The sequence below is a fragment of the Falco punctatus genome, assembly GCF_963210335.1.
Source record: "Falco punctatus genome assembly, chromosome: 9".
Lineage (NCBI taxonomy): Eukaryota > Metazoa > Chordata > Aves > Falconiformes > Falconidae > Falco > Falco punctatus.
The window spans coordinates 12259253-12280858 of NC_137589.1; the positions used below are offsets into that span (position 1 = coordinate 12259253).

The 21606-nt window shown below is 41.8% G+C and overlaps 1 protein-coding gene across 4 annotated transcripts in view; it reads left to right on the top strand.

The window, feature by feature from the left end:
- NRG3 (neuregulin 3) overlaps positions 1–12691 on the top strand; it is a 428187-nt gene extending 415496 nt beyond the window's left edge. For 3 of the 4 annotated variants that reach the window (XM_080402854.1, XM_080402855.1, XM_080402856.1), the window contains one exon: positions 5173–12691. In XM_080402854.1, the coding sequence (XP_080258980.1) occupies positions 5173–5680 (508 nt within the window). In that variant the 3' untranslated portion in view covers positions 5681–12691. Of the gene's footprint in view, positions 1–5073 lie in introns of all 4 variants that reach the window. The other variant, XM_080402857.1, reaches the window with a different exon arrangement.
- Positions 12692–21606: the final 8915 nt, after the last annotated feature.

Below are 21606 nucleotides of genomic sequence, written 5' to 3' on the forward strand. Positions count from 1 at the left end.
TGAGAAGGTAGCTGTACATCTTTGCATCGGAACTGGCTTTAGGAAGCGTGGAACTGAGGTCACCAACGTGTTTAATTTTCCTCAGGAAAAAAAGGAGTTACTATCACTGTCCCCTGCTGGCAAATGACAGCCACAGTCGCCGGTGGAGAATAAGGGTGGTTACGCATGTGTGTTGTTGCGTGCGTGGGCACACAGGCAGGCGTGCTTCATCCCACGCCTCCCTCCCTCGCCACGCTTCCCAACCTGCAGCACGACTGCCCGGCCTGGAGAGGGGGACTTGGCTGGCTAAATATTTTCTAGCTGAATCTAAACAACAAAGTTGACCACAGTAATGAGGCAAGGCAGACCAAGAACAGGGCTTACCTAGGAAGGGAAGAAGCAAAGCCGCAAAAGGTGACTTCTTTTAAAAAGTACAAATTTGTCTCATACTTCTTTTGTCATTACTATTTGCTGCTTCTAAGAAAAAACTTGTTTATTACTTCTTGCAGTAAATGTATTACTGTCCATTTGTAGCATAAGGTCTGTATAATTCCTTAGGAACACTGTGACTCCAAATGCATGCCTTCCTGAAAGCGACAGGCTAACAGCCGTGCCTCTTCAATGGCACTGTCATGTAGCACGGGTCCCAGAGATTGCTGCAGCCCCTTCCTCGGTTGAGAAGTCAGGTAGAAAACAGCAAAGCTGTCTTTGGGGTAGCTGTATTTACTCTTCTCTAGGAAATCTGTGTGCAATATTACAGGTATCATCTTGTACTGGTCTATATTTTAAATCACAGTTCTGCAGAAGGTTGATATTTGGACCAGGGTGTGACGACTCCTGGCCTCAGTACGCTAAAGCACTTCATCCGTATTTTGGGTGCTAGGGATGCCTGTAGGATCAGGCCTTCCTAATATCAGCTCTAATAACAGAACCTTTTTCTGAAGGAGTCTTCTGTGTGCATCAGCAGGTGGTGGTGTGACAGGGAGTCACAGCAATCTCTGTAAACCACAAATACAATACCAAGTCTTCAACTAGTACCCATGGGAATGAATTTTTTAAATGTCAATGTTAGGCATGAAAACAAACGCAATTTTTTTATATTCTTTTATGACAATGCTTTACGGATGATAATTTTTATGAAAACAAAGCCTTTTAAAAGTGTAACTGATTTTTTTGCAAGTTATTTTGTGTTGCAGCAATGAAAGTGTCCCTTCAACCAAAATATAAGTACACATCTTATCTCTGAACAAAAATAAAAATTAATTCCTGAATTCCATGTTATGTGGAATTCTTCTTACTTGGGAAGAGGTTTCCCCAAAATCAGATGGCTTTTAATATCTAAACATCTGCTAGTTTCATAGTGTTGGTATTCTCATTAGATTTCCAGCCCAAATTAAAAGTTCCCTTGTCCGCTGAAGAAGTTACACTACTTCATTTCTTCTCCCTTTTCACCTCCATCTTTCCCTATAGGGTTGTACAAATCAAAGTGGTTTATCTCCCTAATTCTGCAAGCCTTCTGAAAATCATCCATCAGCAGCTCTGGCTGAAGTTTAGTCAGATTTTGTATGTTTATATTTGGTAGAAAAGAGGCTAATTTACCTGATTTGTTTTCGTATAGTCCTGTAAAAGTGCTCCTTTTCCCATTCCACGTTGAGAAGAAAGCTTTTGCTGCCTTCAAGAAGCACCAGATCTCGTTCTTTGCAACATTTTCAGAGTCTGAGTCAAATACAGCTAGTATCAGTTATTTAACGAGTGTGCTACTTGAAGGAGTAGAAGAACCTGCTTGCAATGAGGGGCTTAAAGAAAATAAACCATCTCCATGGCGGCCACATCTCAAAGAATGATTCAAGTCCCTGGGGGTGTCGTGAGTTTATGTGTGGTTCAGTGGACAGTGGTTTGACCACATGCTTTCAGTGGCAGCTCTTTGTGTCACACGGTATGAAGTGTTCAAAGTAGTGCCTTGTAGCCTGTGGATGTGTACGTATACAGATAAAAACGTGTCTATCTATACAAGACCCAACGTGTCATACCTACAAGTAGAAAATGGGGTGTGTATACTTAGGTACACGTGCTTACGAGGCTGAACCAGAACCTAGCAGTGCCACGGGAGTGATTGCCATTCATCTTAATGGACCTTGCTCTCAGGCTCGTGTGCTGGACACTTATAGCAGTAGGGCGTATAGCAAAGCTATGGGTGCTACGCTGAATTCAAACCATTTTGTATTTTAAATTCCAATCCCTTCTGTTGCTCTTTAATATCCATTTTAAGGGGGCATGTGCTGGTTTTGGCTGGGATAGAGTTAATTTTCACCGTGACAGGGCAGTAAAATTATTATGCTTCTTTCAGTTTCATTCTTTAATTTCGACTCTGAAACACTGTATAACATAATTACTGTTGCATATTTATAAATGTTTTAGTTTGTTGTTTTGCTTGGTTTTAGGAAAAGGGTGGAGAGCGAGCTGCGCTTTGAAATACACGCACGTGAATGTATTTATTCAGACAAAACAGTTTTTCTGATCAAAAACCATATCTTTTTTAGGAGGAACTATAGTTCTGGGAAAGTTAATTATAGGGAAATGTAATTAAGATTCTGCAATTATAGGTCTAAATCTCAGTCTATTGAAAACAGCAGTAGTCTTGTGTCAGAAGTAGAAGGATGGATCAGTTTGTAATTAACCAAAAGCCGAGTCGCACATGGTTTAGATGTAATATCCCTACCAGTTTAATACCTTGCCTATTGCACGCAGTGTGTATGGGTTTTAATTCCACCTCAGTCCTCCTTTCAAAGCCCTGTAAGCATAAGGCAGCAACATGTAATTCTGACATAAAATTGATGTGTCTATCTGTATTTTAAAAAACTATTATTGAAATATGCCAGGCATTGTGTTACATGTTATTGTTCCTGCCAATTAGTTTTCAAAATACTAAGGATAATTGAATCTATATTATGGAATTGGCAAATGTTGCTGTTTTCTCACCAAACCCATTTTAATTCAGTCTTTTCTTGGTTTTGCTTATATATCACCCATATAATACATCCATTGCATGTGAAATTCATTAAAAACATTCACTCCCTTTGTTTTCAGGGTGCAGCCCAGAATATATTTAGGGCCCGAATTACCAAAAAAGGGGATAATGCAACTGATGCGATCTCTCCAGCTATAGTCGTTTGAACAATTATATAATAAGCAAAGGAAACAAGAATGGGCACAACCCAAAGGTCTGCACTGTTTTGTTTTCATTTATTATTTTTTTTTAATTGTCCTCCCTCGGGAATAATGTCCCTGCTCAGTATTTCAGTCATACTGCTTCTTGAAAACTGTTCTAAAAAGGCTCTCCAGAAATGGCTACGAGTGTGTCTAAGCGTTGCGCAAATAGAATTAACCAAAAGCTGAGTCTCAGCTGTGTCAGATGTAAAACATAAGTGCAGGGGTATAGCATGTACAAGAAGTTCTAGCACGTATCCAAAGCAGCCGCTTGCTCTATTATTCCCCTGGGTCCCACTTCCCAAAGCGGTGTGTCTTTCCATCAGATAGCAGCAAAGATCACAACACCGCCTCCTCATCGCAGAGCTCCCAGCTGCGTTTTCTGGTCTTTTGGGGATGCCTGGAGAGTTTTTGTATAGGGGCTGTGCAGAACTCTGTGTGTGCACATGTACAGGTTAATGTGTCAAGCAGTTGTACAAACACAGTGCCACCGTAGACAAGTTAATTACAATTCAGCGGCGCTCTGCTGGAAACAAGCCTAAAGATATCTCCTCCTCTCTCTTGTCTGACAGCTCGCCAGGAGGATGGGGCCAAAGGAAGCCTTTCCAGTTAATTAGTATTGTGTGCTAATATTGGACTATGGCTGTTTCATGCCATTCACTTTCTTTTCCTTAGCTCTCTTTCTGCTAATGCCAAAAAGCAGCAAGGCACATATGAGTAGAAGAATATCCCTAGTGAAGTCCAGCAGGCTTAAGCAGCTTTCAGAAAAATGCCCTTCAAGTCAGAGCTGAAAACACCTGCTTCCACGCCAGGTCTAAATGTTGCTTTCCTCATCCACGGATAAAACATATTAGAATTCACCATTAGCTTGCCTTATTAAATAGTGTTATGTTCACAAAGCTGATTATAAATAACACATGTTCCAGTACTGAGGGATGTCTGTCGTCCTTGGCAATCATGACTAGCAGATATAGTAACTCTTAGACCACAGTATTTCTAGTAATACCACTTTTCAGATGGGAAACATCTTTTTTTTTTTTCCTTTTTTTCACATTGTTTCCTTTATTTTATATTTAATATACTTTCCATTTCTGGTTTTGAAGTATTTCCTGTAAATGAAAACACTTTCTGATCAAAATAATTAATTTGGCTTTGAAACAAAATGGAAATGTTGATGAAAATTCACCATAGTTGCCTCACAATAAATAAAATCATGCTATGATATGTATTATTGGAGGATAAGGATTTTTCTATTTTTTTTTTTAAACACAGGATTATGATATCAGGAAAACACAGACATTTGCTCAAGCCCAATATATCAGCTCTATTTCCAGATGAGATCTAAGAAAAAAAAATTAGGCTGACATTAGGATTAAGGGCTGTTGAATAAAAGACACATTTTTCAGAGGCACACTGCACTTAGATGCTGTGCTTGTTCAAAGGGGAGCACAGACAATCATTTCCATGTAAATAAAGACTATGCAGCCATGTTTTGGTTAAAGTTGTGGGGTTTTTTTCTGCATGTTTTTTAAGAGTTTTCCTAAAATAGCCAGTTGACATTGAGAGTTCTGATATTGAAGAAAGCATCAGTCCATTTTTCCAGTTAGGAATGTAGGAAAAGAATTTCAAATATAGGGATGTTGGAATGGAATTTCAAATTCAATTAAAAAAAAAAAAAAAAGTAATACAGTATAGCTCCTGCAATCTTTTCAAAAGGAATTGTCGTTATTCTCATATGCTGGTGGGCAAAATGAGACTGAGAGGAAAGCAGTGGTTTGCTACTTGCAGATCTGAGAGAATCAAAACCAGGTCTCCAGAGTCTGTTGTTTTCCCCAGGGCCACACTATTACCCAAGCACTCCTAGTGTGAGGGAAGAATGACATGTACCTTTTCAGCACAGTTCACTGAATCTCATACAGCCATCCTGCTGCCTCTCGCATCTGACCGCTTGATGTACAACAAAACCCTCTTTTTTACTTTTTCCAGGTATTCGTCCAGTGGTTTAAAAAGTCCTCAGAATACTTCAATAAATATGCAACTGCCTTCAAGAGAGACAACCCCTTATTTTAATAACGTGGATCAGAAGGACTTGGTCGGCTATTCATCTTCAAGGGCCAACTCCGTTCCCATCATCCCATCTGTGGGCTTGGACGAAGCCTGCATGCAAATGCAAAATGTTTCTGAAGTAACAGGCATCAAATGGTGCAAAAACTCCTATTCAGCTGAACTTGTCAATGTGAGTTCCCCAGTCAGTAATTGTCTTATAGCAGAACAACATGAAGTGAAAATATTGCTAGAAAGTGTGCAGGAGCAGATCCGGATTCTGACAGACGCGAGGCGGTCGGAGGACTATGAACTGGCGAGCGTAGAAGCAGAAAGCAGCGCGAGCGAGAACACGGCCTTTCTGCCCATGAGCCCCATGGCCAAGTCAGAGCGAGAGGCACAATTTGTCTTAAAAAGTGAAACGCAAAGAGACTCGGTATTGACCAAGTGACTTTGTGTGGGGGTTGCGGGAGGGGAAACGAGATCTGTGCATTCGATGCTTTGCTAAACAGGAAGGGAGGAAATTAAATACAAATTATTTATATGCATTAATTTAAGAGCATCTACTTAGAAGAAACCAAATAGTCAATCGCCCTCATATCATAGTGTTTTTTAACAAAATATTTTTTTAAGGGAAAAGTTCCAGGAGGGATGAAGCGTGCATCAGGTGCTTTCGAGGCAGGATTACGCATACAGTTTCAGTTACAGAGCATTTTACCACAGTCCCGTTCAGCTGTCCGAAGGCTTAGGCTATGCATCTTTCTTTTCAGTAAAGTCCCAGACCATTCTTAGATCCATTTCTAGTTTCAGAGCAGCGCTGCAGTGAGCTGCTGGCCAGGATTCAGACCTTGGGGAGCAAGTCCCATGACCCCAGCACAGACCCGGTCCCCTCTCCCCCTCTCCTTTTGGTTCCAGGTTCACACCATGGAAACAGCCACGCAGACATCTACTTCTGAGGTCTGGTGCCTACTGTGGAGTGACAATAAATCCCTAAACTGAGCCAGATGCTTAACTCTTAACTTGACGTTAATGTGTCAGCCCAAGAAAGTCCATGGAAACATTTAGGAGCTTTGGGTTTGGCCACGTGCGGAGTGGAATTGGGGTCCATAGAGATGCAGTGGTCAGGAGCCTGCGGCTGCTCCATCTTCTGAGCTTTGCCTGTCACAGCTGCCTTGGTGGAGAGTGAGAAACAACACGAGATCATGCAAAAAGTGTGCATTACAACAGGTTTGCATTTGGGGTTTGGTTTGGGTTTTTTTTTCCAGTGGGATCATAGAGTCTGTTATTCGTTACCCACCCCTCAACATTTCTAAACTGTTAATACTTTGAAGACAATTGTAAGCTCTCAGAAGCACTTCTGAGTGTGTGTGTGTGTGTGTATTTTTTTTAACTTATTTTTTTATTATGGGTTAATATTCAGAGAAGAGTCAGGGAGATCCGATATGATCAAAATCAAGCCGATAAGTGTCCATGCTGCCCTAATTTGTTCCCACTTTTGTTTCTCTGGTCGCTTTAATTAATCGTGGCTTAGGCTTGTGAACTTTAAAGCTTCAACCCTGCAGATGGTTCAGTATGGGCAGACCCACAAGCATGCACATGATTCTAATGGGGCTATATAAGAGCAGATGGTTTCCACCAAATCACTCCCTGCAGGGGATCAAGACTTTAGAGAAGAAATGTCATTTCCTGTGTGCTATATCCCAATCACATTATAAACATTTTTTACATCTGCTTTCTTTTGAGTCCCTCTTCCCCCCCATAAATTTTAAGACAACATGCCAATAATGCAATGAATTGGGCTCAGTGACACAAGCGTCACAGTTTTTATTAGTTTTAAAATAATTGCTTATTCATGGGGAAAAAGAAAATCAACTATAATAAATAATTTCTAAATAGCCTTCCCTGGTTAATGTCCAAAGATTGATTAAAAAAAAAATACAGTATATACAGAATGTATTAAAATACTTCTTTGCAGCAAGTTAATTGTTAAATTTATTAATGTGCCCCAGACTTTCCAGTTCACAAGTCTCAAGACTTCCCAAAATAGCACAATCAATCACTCAGTGCTGTTGTATGTTGAGTCAGAATAAAGCAATATTTTAACCTCTGTCAAGTAAATTTGGAAAAGAAACGCTTAAGGTGTATGTCATTTTTATTTTTTTTTTGTTAAGGCAGTAAAAATAATTACTATTCACAGTCTTCATTCAGCAAGTCTTATTTTGAGTTTCTTTTGTGGTTTTGGTTTTGGGGGTTTTTTTGAAGATGAAGTTGATGAAATTGTCTTGTTTTCGGAACTTTCTATGGCTGTAATCTTTGCTGTGTGTTTTCACTAATATTTGAGGACAAACTATGCTTGATGCCCCAGGATGGAGCGTGCCTGGTTCAGACTCCCTTCAAATACACAGAGCTTTTGTTGTAGCAGTAAGGTGGGATCACAGTGAGGAGTGGTCTCACCCCACTGTGTTTCTGCAATACCTTGTGGCTGGGCACAACCTCACCCTGCCTGAGCTGAGCTGACCGCCGTGGCTATTGCCCCAAGCCCACCCCAAAGAAACCCTCTGAAAGAGGAGGTGTGTTAGGTGGGGCTCAGCTTCACGCCCCTACAGTCGTGTGACTTTTCTGTCAACGCCGTTTTCATCCCACCAGCTCGGGACATGAGCAGAGTGAGCTTGCCTCTGCCCGTAAGCCCTACAAACGTATCTGTAATAGGAAAACCGGCTACCACATAAAGCTCTGATTCAATAATGTGAAGTGCGATCACAATTAATTAATTGCTCGCCATTAATTTCATCAAGAGATGGTCTCTCTGCAATAAAGTGCAGAATCCTGCCCAAACAGGCTTTTCACAATTAAATCTTTTCAATTCAGATGTAAAGCCAAATCCTACCAAACTCTGCAAATTCACCTTTGGCAACGTATTGCATATGGGAAACACACGGCAAGATTTCTGTTGAAGAAAGAACCATATCATAAGCAATGCCTTTATGGATAGAATGTGTTCACTCAGCACCCCCGAAAGACCCAGAAAGAGGGGAAAAGCAATGTATTTAAGAGAATGAAATGTTTGACTGAATGACAGATGGAGATCTGAAATAGTGAGGCTATCTTCAGTTCATGTTAGAGATGCGATCTTGTACTCAGCAAAGGATGTGTGACTGTTATATGTTAACTGTTCTATTCAGTTTTCAGCATGTTTGAATAGAGAGACGTTAATATTAACCATATGACAGACTAGTGTATTATTTGTTCAGATCCTATTGAAACTGACATTGTTTGCAGAGGAAAAGAAAAAGGTTTGAAAACATCAAACTAGGGAGCCTTAATGTCGTTTGTGTGTTTCTCTAATGCAACTATTTTCCTCTGTGGACCCTCCTATTTTACAGTGAATGGAACAACATTTTCTCTGAGGTCTGGCAATTAATTACATAGAGGACACAAAAGAGAGTTGTACTGAAGCGGCTGAACTGGTAGGCCAAATTTTGCTTTGCTTCTGACCCCTAAGATCCCATTGAACTCGGTGGATCGGAAGGGATGCGAGTCAGTGAGAAATGCGGTTCACTCCTACAATTACATCTGTTCCCAGGCTTGGAAACAGACTGTAATCCCCCTGAAAGAGGCTCTGAACTCAGCCGTTTACCTGTAACATAATTAACAGTTGTATCTGAGCTATGAAGTTCCAAGTGTGGTCTGGTGTGCAAACCCACACACGCAGCATTGCGCTCGAGTGAACGGGGAGAGCAACTACCTAAAGAAATTGAACATTCTCTGAACTGAGCAGAGAAAGCCTGTGTCTCTTCAGCATAATGCTGGGGAGCAGAATTGTGAGAGAGGTGTTTACCCTCATCTTTGGTTGTTTTTGTCCTTCTGTATAAAATTTCCTCAAAGCAACCCAAAATAACCCTAAAAAAACCAGTAGAATGATCCCAGCATTTGAAATAGGAAATGTAGGTGAGTATGGGCAAGTTTCACAGCATTAACCACTGAAAAACTCTTCAGTACACCCATGACCCAAAGCTGAAATGTTCTAATTCTTGCAGGATCCCATTTAGATCAACGAATGAATCCATGGAAAAAGAGCTCTTCAGCATGCTTTTGGTATCTAGCCACCTAGCCATGCTCTCAGTGGGTGTAGTCAATGCATTAACGACAGTTTATATTAACTGATGATCATGTCCCAAATCTGCTCAATGTCCAGTGTCACAAAGCTGAGTAGCCTACCACATGATATAAGGAATTCTACACTCATTTATGGAGCTACTTTCATTTTGCTTATGAAAATTATATCAGTGTGTGAACACCATCACTGGAATACAGCCCAAGGTTCGTCAGCCGAGTGATTGGCTTGTCAAGTCTGTCTTTTACAAGGGCTGAGTTTCACTGACCAGGCTCTAACAGCAATGAGCTTGCCACCATGTGGCTGATTCCAATGGTATTCATCAGAATCTTACAGATTCAGGTTTAAATTCTGAAAAAACAATGAGACGATGGCGTGTGCTTATGACCAGGCATGTGTTAGATACGCTCCTGAATCAAAATGTTCAATTGGGTAACTCCTATCTGCTTCTCATGTAAGTAGGGAGAAAATCTGCATTCCTCTTCCCAGTTCATCCCCAGCTTCATTTAGTCTAAAGTTGAATATTACTTGAACTTTTCTTACTCTTATGAGAAATTATGAAAATTAATACCAAAGAACTTCTTTTTCAGAGTCCTAGCTTCAGCAAATAAAATTAAAGCTTGAAGGAGCAGACCTGGAACAAAAGCTGGTTTTGAAAATGGCATTAATATAATTTGCCTTTCAATAAAATGGAATTTCCCTATGAACTGTTTTTTTACTTGGGAGAAGAATGAGCATATAAAGTGATTTATTATCTTGGCATGATTTTAAAATGCTCATCTTCAAGCAGATTAGGAAAAAGCAAATATGTAGTACAGTTTTTTCAGCTTTTGTGATTTATCTTTTTTAAATTTTATTTCAGTAGCCCAACAGGTCAATGATCCTATTATCTGTATTGTCTGACACACAGTCTTAAAAGCCATCTCTGTCCCTTTTTGTGGTCCAGATGCTGGACTGTTAGATTTCCACAAAGAGAACAAGATTGTATCTAAATTAAATTAAAAAATTATTCATAGAATAATATAGTACTTTATCTTGCTGAAAATGTAAGGCGATGCAAACTGTTGTTCTTTCTGTGTGCCGCATTATTGCTGTAGGTTCATAGCAAGACTGTGCTCCCTTTGGTTTGATGTCTACCCACATGAAAACAACTGCAACACCCAATCTTCAGTTTTTAGGCTTGGTGCTTCTAAATCATCATTACCAAACAGGATTTTTGTATTGTAAATAGCAAAATTCAAACATGACATATAAATGAAATAGCTACAAGAGCAGCAAACTTATTAATAAGTGAGTTGGGGACTTTTGTTTGTTGTTTTGTTTGCTTGGGTTTTTTTTCGTTTTTATTACATGGCGATTAGAGGATTGGGTTGTAGGAATTGGTAGTCTCTTGCAAGAAATCACAGAATATATTGTGGTAGTGGAAAGCCAGCACAGCTAGGAAAGCCTAGAACTGGGGAAAGCCACAGTGGAGGGAGAAACAGACATCCACAGTGTACGCTGGCAGGGGCAAAAATGCTTTTATCTTAATGGTAAAAACCAGTACAGATGGTTTTCTGTTGAAATTGCCAAAAGGTTAAACTACATGAATTTATTAATGACCAAGTTGGTAGTATTTAAGAAAAGGAAAAGGGGCAGAAATTCCCAAATTTATAATGCTTGTACTATTGCTTGAAACAAAGATAATTATGTTTTGAGTCTTTATTACTACAGCACAGTTTTCAATGTCTGCTGCAGAGACAGAGCGATCACAAGACACTGACAGGCTGCACTGGCCCTTACTTTCTTGAAAAGATTTAATAATCAACAGTCCTGTAAACAAGGAGTGGTTTTCTAGTACCCCACAAGGCTACTCTTGTGCGACTTTTCCCAGATAAATAATAAAGTAAAAACAGAGCAAGATAACCTCTAATTTTTAGATATTGCTATTTATTTATTTGTTTGTTTATTTTTCTGTGAGAATCTACAATATTTTTTAGTTCTAATGGAGAGGTGTTTATTGACAACTGAAGAACATAAAGAAAGTATAGGATATAACATATGTAAGGGGCATGGAAATCCTGTACTTGTACTGTAGCTTTTAGTAATACATCCTCTGACACTATCAGGAGGAGACCTACATGAAATTGGTATTTCTTGTTTCCTTACCAGTGACCATGGTCTGTACCACTTCACTATAGTGACTGGGCACTGATGTACTCTTGCCCTTATTCCTTGCTCTTGCATTGCAAGGTCCACTTCTGTGCTTTCCTATTCCCACTGTGGTTTTACTGAAATCACTGAATTTATGGTGCTTCAGCATCTTTGTTCACATTCAATTTTACCTTGCCCTCAGAACAAAGAGTATGATTTACAGCCTAACTTTTGGGACACTGATGATGTCCACAGAGTAAATTTAAGGCCTAAAACATTCGAACTTCTATACACTTACATTTATCTGCTTTGGGTAGACCTAACAGGGAATGTTTCCCTTGAAGAAGGATTTACGTGGCCTGGGCTGTAAAGCATCCTCCTGACGTTGCTACATACTGGCTGGTGTCAACGTTTCCAATCTCAGAGTCAGCGGCTCTCTCCGGGTTCTCCTGCCCGGCACTGGGAAATGCTGTCAGATTTCAGACCAGAAGCCTCGGACTTCTTTCAGAGTACCAAAGACCAGAAGTCACCTGAACTGTCCTGAGCCATAGCTTCAGGCACGACTTTCTGCCTCTTAATACAAAAATATCTCCAAAGTTTAAGAACTCTAACGTGCATTGCGTTCAGTTATGTAATATAAATGATGCCAAAGTTCATAAAACTGAGAGTTATATGGCAAATATTAGTTTAATGTACATCTTGCTTTGAAGGAGTATGGAACAAGAGCTCTCAGTTATGTAAATATTTGGAAACTAAAGAGACAAATAAGAATAGAAGAATAGAAAAGAATACAAAGAATAATTAATATTCTAAAATAAGGAGATAGTTAATTGCTTTTTCTGAAATAAACAGTAGTAGCTGAAGGTTATTGAGATTCATCAGGAAAACAAAAATTTCACTGAGGCTATTCTGTAAGTCATGCCAGTAATATGTCTAAGACCTTTTTTTTTTAAGGAATTCAGGTTTAGAGTTTCCCTTGCTTGACAAAACGTTACGATGATGTTTCTTTCATAACGGAAAGCCCACTCCTATTCAAGGAGGCCAGTATTGCTTACCTCAGCATAAGCACGATGGAAATATGCTATAGGTTTCACTATGGCTTTCTGACTCAAGTTAAGCTCACTTGCTTTAGATTATCTCTGATCTCTTCCAGGAGAAAATGAGTATCGCCCAGAAAGAAAAGAGGTATGAATACTCAATGTCTTTTTTTTTTTTTTTTTTTTTTTTTTAAATTCAAAAATCTACTAATTGATACTAAGATTGAACCCATCTGCTGAACTTGAATGTCCTAGAAATAGCAGAGATTTGACTGTTCTTGATGGGCCAAACAGCAGCTTGTAGAAGTATTACCTGGCCCCCACCACACTGTCAGTGTGCAGTGAGATGAACTTCTTCTGGAAATAGGGTAGGGAGCTTCTCCTGGCTATGGCACAGCTTTTTCCGTGGGTAAGGAGGGATGGATTTTGAGTTGGGCCAGGTCATGCCATCTGGAAAACTTGCCTTACTTTTATTTCTTCCTCAGATCTCTCTCATGTCGGTGAAACTGTGGTCATCAGGACTAGTTTGTTTTGTAACTTAGTGTTTTCCAAATTCTGGGACCCTTTATAAAGTGTTGAAAAGGTAAAATTTCTTCTGTGAGTTTTTTAAAACATCTTTCTTGAAATGCTTGTATTAGATGAACTATGTTATTAAAAAAAATAAAATAAAATTAGATGTTACAAGCCTAAATTACCAATATTTAGATTTACATCACAACAATAGGGCATGGGTGAGATCTGTTTCATGTTTCTCTCCTGATCTAGTCGAAGATGTTCCTGCAGGGGGATCAGGCTAAATGAGCTTTCAAGGTCCCTTCCAACCCAAATCATTGTAACCATTTTCTGAGAAGTGTGAAGTTAGTTCTTTTATGCACTGAATTGCCCATAAAATGCTGGAGATCTGTGTACATCAATGGCAACTTTGGGTTTTACATGGAAAGGTAAATAAAACTAACATGTTTGCAAAGAAAAAAATGAACTACACAAAACTTCCAGGTCAGACTCTGGTGTTGTACAAGTGGGAGCTGTTTCACTGAACGCACAGTTAGTGTGGGGGGAATGGGGGCCCCAGAGGAGGATATTTACGTTGGCTTAGCAGCTGAGCCGACCGCATAAAAGCCAGGTTTCCACCTCTGTGGTGCCAGCCTATGGTCCTTCCTAAAAACGGCCCACCCTGAGCACCAGGGTGTCTCAGCTCCCCCACTGGTGACTGTACAGGTGCCAGCACTGACTTCTGTGAAGGCTTCTCTCATTAAATTGAAATGAAATAATATGAACTAAAAATTTATGGAACTGACTCTCAGTTGCTGTCAGGTTGTGGGGACTGCCAGCAGTGGTGCTGCTTTACAGTTTCTGAGGCTGTGGCTCATGGTTGGACCTGACCCGTTAGTTCCCACCACCTGAGCTGGAGCAATCTGAGCAGAAATCTCTCCGCCCATCAGGGTATCTTTGGAACACCGCTGAAGCAGCACAATTCCAACTAACCTCATTTTTTTGTTCTTCATTGCGTATTCTCCTTGATTATTGCAGAGCTGAAGCTGCTTCCAAAGTCATCTTAAAAGTTGTCAGCACTGACCCGTCTTTGCTAAAGTAACTGGTTGTGCTCACTGAGCTCCAGTTTGTAACACTCCGGTGGTGTAAGGTCCTCTAACTTAAGCTGAGTCTTAAGAGTCCAAAATCATGTATATGTTGGAATCACAGAACGGTTTGGGTTGGAAGGGACCTTAAAGACCATCCAGCTCCAACCCCCTGCCACGGGCAGGGACACCCTCCACCAGCCCAGGCTGCCCAAAGCCCCGTCCAGCCTGGCCTTGAGCACTGCCAGGGATGGGGCACCCCCAGCTGCTCTGGGCAGCCTGGGCCAGCGCCTCACCGCCCTCACAGTGAAGAATTATGTACAAGCAAAACTCTCCATACTTGTTCTGCAGCAATATATGCGTTCAGATCTAGGCACGGCTCAGCTACCAGGCTGATCTTTCACATTATCAGTTTTATTTCAGAAAGCTCTCTTTTGAATATAATTTTCTGTGCTGCTTCTCTGTATGTATGTATTCTCTGTGTGAGAAGCAGTGACGGCAAATTCAGCCTGCCTGCATTTTCATCTCGGCTAACGACGGTAGGGTTTTTTCCAAAGCAGCTGAGGAGACAAAGTCTTTAAAATTCAGACCTCAGAGGAGGAATGGATACCCTGGCAGGGGAGGGGTTTTCTGAGCAGGTTTTGTCCGTGTGCGTGATTATCTAGCCCATCTTTCTTCCATAATGATCCTTCTTTCTTGCAAGAGCCAATGTACCTAAAAATCACTTACAACATGAAGCAAAGCCAAGACAAGAGATGTGCTCTGCCTTCTCTGCAGAGGGGACTGGGGCATGAGTAAGGGCTAATTACCAAAAACCTTTCTAGCCACTTCCACTAGTATTTGCACAGACTAGTAATGCTAAAATGACTCTGTGATTTGGTCACATTTATTTGCAGGCTGTAATGTATATAAACTGGTAGCCTGGTTTAAATCATCGATGGTTTGTAGTATCTCAGGATGGACTTTCAGCGTGCCTAGGACAGAATTTACCATTCCCCTTAACCTCCATCTCAGTTTCATTTAACTAATGGACATTTCTGTTGCTTAGGTGGCAGTGACACCCTGTTGCTGGAGGTGTGGGTGTCACACCAAGTCCCACGCCGCTTTCTGGCAAGCAGGACAAACCAGGCCTTCCTTCAGCCTTGCAGGCAGCCCTCTGGGCTCTGAGGGAGCATCCCACAGGCTCAGCCCCTTCCTCCAATGAGGAATTGGGCTTCACAGCAGGGGAGGCCTCCGAAGCTAAAAATGAAAAATTATCCCAAGATTGAGACAAAAGGGTGATTTGGAAAAAGCCCTAGAAATGACAGTCCTTTAACACCAGGCTCCTCTGTAAGCCCGTATAGACTGGTAACAAAGTTGTGATTTTCATTTCAATTTCACCAGTACATAAGTAGTAGTTTTGCATTTACGTTCATTTAAAGCTGTCTCTAGATGGCTTCAGAGAAAAAAAGGGAACACATCACTGTGCAAATGCTTGTGCTGTAGGAAGGTACGATAGCTCACGGGCAACTTTCTATCCTGGTGGGTAAGATCTGGGTGGCAGCACTTTGCCCGTCTTCCTTAATTAGCTGGGAGAAGACCAGGCAGTGACCTGCACTCATCGCTCACCAGCTGCCGATGAGATGTGGAGCCAATTCCCATAGTAAAAGCACTTAAAAAATGGAATGAAGGTAATGGAAACATGGTTTGTTCACTGTGAATATCCAGCTGGGATAGTTGGAATAACTGCAAGGGAAGAGTTGCCTTTGCAAATCATGTGCCTGATCTATTGGTTTAATAGTTTTTCAGTCCTCACTATTTGGTCAACAAGGATGTTAAGATGTTCAGAAATGAAAGTGGAATTATTGGTGCCCAGAACTAGTCTTGATGGTCACCAATCCAGTATTTCAGACTTTTTTTCTGAGCGAAGTAGAATCAATCAGGCTTCATTTAAATAGATGAACTTCTATTGTAGAGTTATACCTGATTTCATCCTTTCCTTTATCCATCACTAGATCTTCTCCATATCACATAGAATTAGGTTTACCTTAAATTTAATCTGTAGATATGCACGAAACAGCACCTAATGTGGACATGAAGCCTGAGCATTCTCGGTGCATAGGGCAAGTCTTGTGAAACCTTCTTTTTAGCAGCTGAAAGTCTTGAACCATTCACTGAAATAAGACAACTATTTGATTTCAACAAAATTGGTTCTGCTGTCAATAAAATCACTGATAAACACTTGAGTTGGACCTAGGGCTTCTGAACTATATATATATATGTGTGTAGAGCTACATGCACAAACGTTTTTTAGAACACAGAAATGAATGCTCCAACTTAAGATTTATTCATCTAAATAACTGGAGAGAATATCCACTTAACCACATAGCCTAAACACACTGAAGAAGGGGGGTGGGGGGTGGGGAGGGGAAGGTGTTATTTTCAACTGTGTTTATTTTTGCACCAGTAAAAACAGAAATAAAAACAGAAGAAAAATAATCATAGTGCCTATGACAAAGATTGTGTTTCAAGGAGTGTGCAATGTGTACCATGATTATTTTAACTGCAAATGGAAGCCGCTTCTAGACTGAGTGTGGATGAAAGGAAATAACCTTAGAAAAACTGTCACGCAGCATCCCAGGAAATGTTTTTGGTTCAGTATGTTTGGCCTCCGTTTTTGTGGAGCTGTACATTCCTGTCCATGGTTTTAAAGGATAAAAAAAGAACTGATTTCAGAATCAATCTGTATTTTGACTCGTTTTTATGCTCCCAACACGCAGGTTGGTTTACCATATGTGTAAGCGAAGATGAACAGTATCATTTTTCTACTTAGTGTCACAAATGAGTTTTATTGTGCTATTGAATGCAGTCCTGTTTCCCTGCTGAAGGGGTGTGCTCCTGCTGTCGTCAGCCATCTCTCTCTCAAAGCAGAGGTTTCATTTGTTGGCAAAGCCACAAAGAGGGTCGAGATTCATCTGTCTGAAGACAAAAGCTTTTTTCATTCAGCCTCACTAGCGGGAGGATGGGCTGGGCTTAGCTGGAGTTTGGGACAAGGTGGTCTGGGGTCTCTGTCATCTCGGCACACTCAGAGGGACCTGCCTAAAAAGCCCAAGTCTTCTGCTGCTGAAGTCAGCCTTTCCAGTCTCACCCACCAGCCTCTCAGTTTCAGGCTAAATGAACCAGGTAGGAAGGCTGAAGTGTCCAAAATAACGCATTTGCAGGGAGGCTCCACTGAGAAGAGAGGCAAAGGCAGCAGTATCTTTAATTCTAGAGTCCTGGTGAAAAGAAGCACAAGTTCTTCACAAAATTACTTCCCACCTGAACACAGTGAAACAGATCAAGGTGTCCCAGCAGCAGCTGCGGGGACAAGGGAAAATCTCCATGCCACCCAGCGGCATCCAGCCTGCAGCACCACATTGGGGTGGTGGTACCTCCCGGGATCCTCCAGCTGGAGCAGCCATAGGGGACACAGTTCCCACCCCTCCTTGCAGCCCCCAGCGCCTTCCTCCCTCCCCCCTGCGCCCAGGGTCGTGTTCTCATGCACATCCCCAGCGGTTTGTGCTGAGCTTACTCATCATCCAAACCCCCAAGAGACTTTCTACTCAAGCGCCTCCGAAAACGCCTCCCTAGCTGACGCCAGGTAGCCCTCAGGCAGACCCCCAAGCCTCTGCAGCTCCCTGCCACCGCCAGCTCCGCTCACAGTGCACTGAGCACCCCAAATCCCAGCGGAGACCGAGCCTGCCCCAGGCAGGGGAAGGAGGGAGCAGTGCTGGGGGCTGGGGGGGGCAGCAGGTGCTCCCCAGCTCTGCCTTGCCTTGGTCATCTCCCCCCTGCATCACTCCTGGACACTGCCCTGCAGGACCCTGCTTGCCTGGCTAATACTTGGTTTGTTGGTTTGGGGTTTTTTTTTTGGTTTTTTTGTTCTTTTGTTTTGTGTGTGTGTGTGTGTGTGTAGCTCAGAATAGCTGCCTGAATCTGTCACTTGGCTTCTGCTAATGCATGTGTTTTGCTTGAAATGTGCCTTACTTCAGTACTGTTAGCCCAAGTGCTTTTGAACACACTGACATAACAAAATAGCAGAAAAATGTTTTACTTCCAGAGCTGCTCCCTCCAGGTACCTCATCCCCTGGGCACAGGCACTAGGATGAGTTTGATGCTGAAACCCATTGGTCTAAATAAGGTTTTTCCTCTTGCCCAGGGTTAAGGGCAGGTTTGGGTGGGAGTATAACACTGCCCCAGGTAAAGCTCCCACCCGCCAGCAACCCACACACCTGTGTTAGGTGAAGCTACTCACCTGGTCTGCAGTCACAGCTGAAATCACTGAGGACACCCTTTATCTCCCCACCAGTGTCCACATCTTTGGGTTTTTTCTTTGGGTGTCTGTGCTGGAAAGGTCTCGTCCCGCTGAGAGGAGGCAGCTCTGGAGGTATGGCTCTGGCAGAAGGTTTGTTTCCTGAATGTGCTGCTCCTGAGAAGAAGTTGGGAAATATTTTGTTGTTTGTTTTGGAGTCTTTTGGTTTGTATTTTGTGGTTGGTTTTTTGATTTGTTTTTTTTCCCCTCCTCCTTTGATTTGTGCTGGATATTTTTGATACCAGTTATTTCATTTGTTCTGTGGCATAGTATCTGAGTTTATTAGACTGAGTGGGGATGAAGATATTAGAGTACAACAGTCTTATAGCTTTATCCTAAAGCTTTCCCTCCATTCAGAGCTATGGTTGATCGTTTTGAAAATGTACCTGCCTGGTAAGACAGTATCTCTGTTGTTTTCTCTCCCACACAAGGGCAAATAGCAAGTTTCTTGTCTGCTGCTGTGCAGAATGGAAAAATCTGCAGCTTATTTAGAGTGTGGTTGATGCCACGATAGGCACTGCAGGCTGCCCAACCGCCCGATGGAGCAGTCTCCGTGCTAAGGAGCCGCGCTAACTTTCAAGGGCGCAACTTAAAATGTAACAAATGGCATAATGAGAGTGGCTCATAAAATTCCCATTAAGGGTCATGTTTGATACTTGCTTAAAATTTCATGTGCTTATAGGATGCCATTTGCCAGTGTTAAAGACACATTAATTATGATTACTTTCTGAAGCAAGGGTACAGCATGTATTATACAGCTTCAGAAATTTCCTGTGACAATTTGTATTCTAATAATTCAAACTGCTTTGCTTAGGCAGTCAGCTGCAGAACCAAAACTTTCCTCAGATCGCTTAAATACTCTTAATTCTTACTCTTCGCTGATCCACAGCAAGCTGTTAAAAATGCTAACAACTATATTTGAAGTTATGTCTACTGCTGATGCAAATGCTGCAGTTACTAGCAAAATACTTATAGGAATGTCGTGGGTACTATGCAAAATAAAAATATGTCTTATTGTAAGCATCTCTTTTGCTAGGACTTGGTGAGCATATGCACATGCAGATCACGGTGAAGTGCTGTTACATGCAAAATGTCTGCAGCTGAAGAAGCAAAGATTATCACGAAGCTATGTTGTGTTAGCTGTAGTACTGCTCCATAAAACAAAGGGTTTGCTACCAATTTAATACTACTTAAAATTTATGCCTATGGATTCTGGCTGTTTTCTAACCTTGAGTAGAAGAGCTTGTTTCTCTATATTTATTCTCCCTCAGCACATTGAGATATGAAATTACAGGTGGGCAGGCAGCAAAAGAGCAACTGTTCACAAAATTCTGATTTTACTTTTTTTTTGTGAGTTTGTGGCTGTATTTTTTTAATTGGTTATTTCTAAGTATTGTTATGATAGGATTTGTAAAGATGTAAGGAAAAGGCTGATGTTTTGGGAGGCTCTGACTGCTTGCAGCAGAGGAACTGGGGGAAAGGTGGGCCTTGCCTAAGCTCAAGATGGATTGCAGGAGATCTGTGTGCCAAGTATTAATAAGGACTTAAAGCACCAGCTGTCTGTGAACCTGCTCCATATTCAGGTGGCTATAAGGCAGCTGGACAGATCCAGGTCAGTAAAGGGGAGCTACTTGCAAAACAAGGTGGGGGAATCTACTCTGGAGATAAGACTCCTTGGGTTTTCTTCCTGGTAATTATCTACCAGAAAAAGGAATGGCTCAAAATACAAATTGTTGCTCAGCATAATCACCTGAGAGCCAAGCCAGAGAGATCTGCAGGGAAAGCCTGTGATGTGTGGTGTCTGGGTGCTCTTGACCCACAGCTGTACCTCCTAACTCAGTCTGACACATGGCTTGGGCTGGGCATGGTGGATGAAGCAGAATGACTAATCCATTACAAAGGCAATGTTTTCCAGCAGAGCTGATTTCTTTTTCAGGAATCAAGGTAGCCAGAGGAAAAAAAGCACTATTATTGCTAGGAAATAAAAGTTGTTCAGTTTGAGATATTTGCTTAGTTATTTTCTCTACTTTTTTTTCCTGAAGTCAGGCCAGGCAAAGTTACAGTTTTGTAATTTACTAAGATTTAGTTTCTAGGACCTAACTTGGGGAAAGCAAAAAAAACTTTTTAAAAATAAAACCTACCATCCCAGGCCACAAGAAACTAGTAACGGTACCAACTGCCTGCAGTACCCAATCTGACTGTACATACATGTGCCTGTCTTGCTCCGTTCAACATCTCTCGCTTACAATAGTCTCTTCACTCAGAAAATGTTCCCATGCAGTGAACTTGGGGTGACGGGGATGGAGGGAACGTGGCTTCCCTCCAGCAGCTAATACAAATCCCTACAGCTGTGGTATGTCCCCTACTTTTTTTTGGTGTCTTTCATAAAATCTCCAGTTGCCCTTCTTGGGGTTTCTCCTATAACTCATGCTCTAGTTCTATTCCTGTGTGATGGTTGATAGTTTGCTGCTATTCTTCTAAAAATAGTGCTGCTATTCTAGGCTGTGATTTATACAAAGGATGTCAGACATGACAGCTATTCGGGGCTTTCTTAAAAAAAAAAAAAAAAAAAAAAAATTAGAAGTCCTGGTTTTGGCTAAGTCTCTAGGAAATCTGGAGGGCCTGAGGCTGGTCCAGATAGCCCCGCTGAATGGGGGTGTCTGCACAGGGATGGCAGAAGCTTCCTGGGGGCCTTCCTGTGAGATGCTGGGGTGTGGGGCTCACCTGCTGAGGCCACTTGCAAAATCCCTGCTGATCCAATGCCATTCCCAGGGCCCATGCTGTAGCGGTGATTTACTAGGGAAGAGCTTTATGGTGAACTAGAGTTTATGGCCACTGGTTGTCCTCTTTATGGTGAGCAGCATAAGGAACACGTGAGGCCAACGTAGCGCACAACATGTGAATGAGGTGGGTGGGAACAGATGGATGTGGGTGTCTGGGAATCCCTGTGGCTAACAGGGGAGTTGGGAGAAGGGGCGATCCTGCTTTTCCCTCCCAGCTGTGCTGGACTGTGAGCTTTCCAGAGGACTGTGGAGACCAGGTGCTGTTTGGTCACAACTCTTTGTTAATAGTCAGCATTGTACCATGGGACCTAACAGCTTCTCGACCCAGCCCCGTGAGGTATGCCTTGCTCTAGGAGACTTCCCAGTTTGAACTGAATGGTGTTTTTAGATTTATTGGTGATAA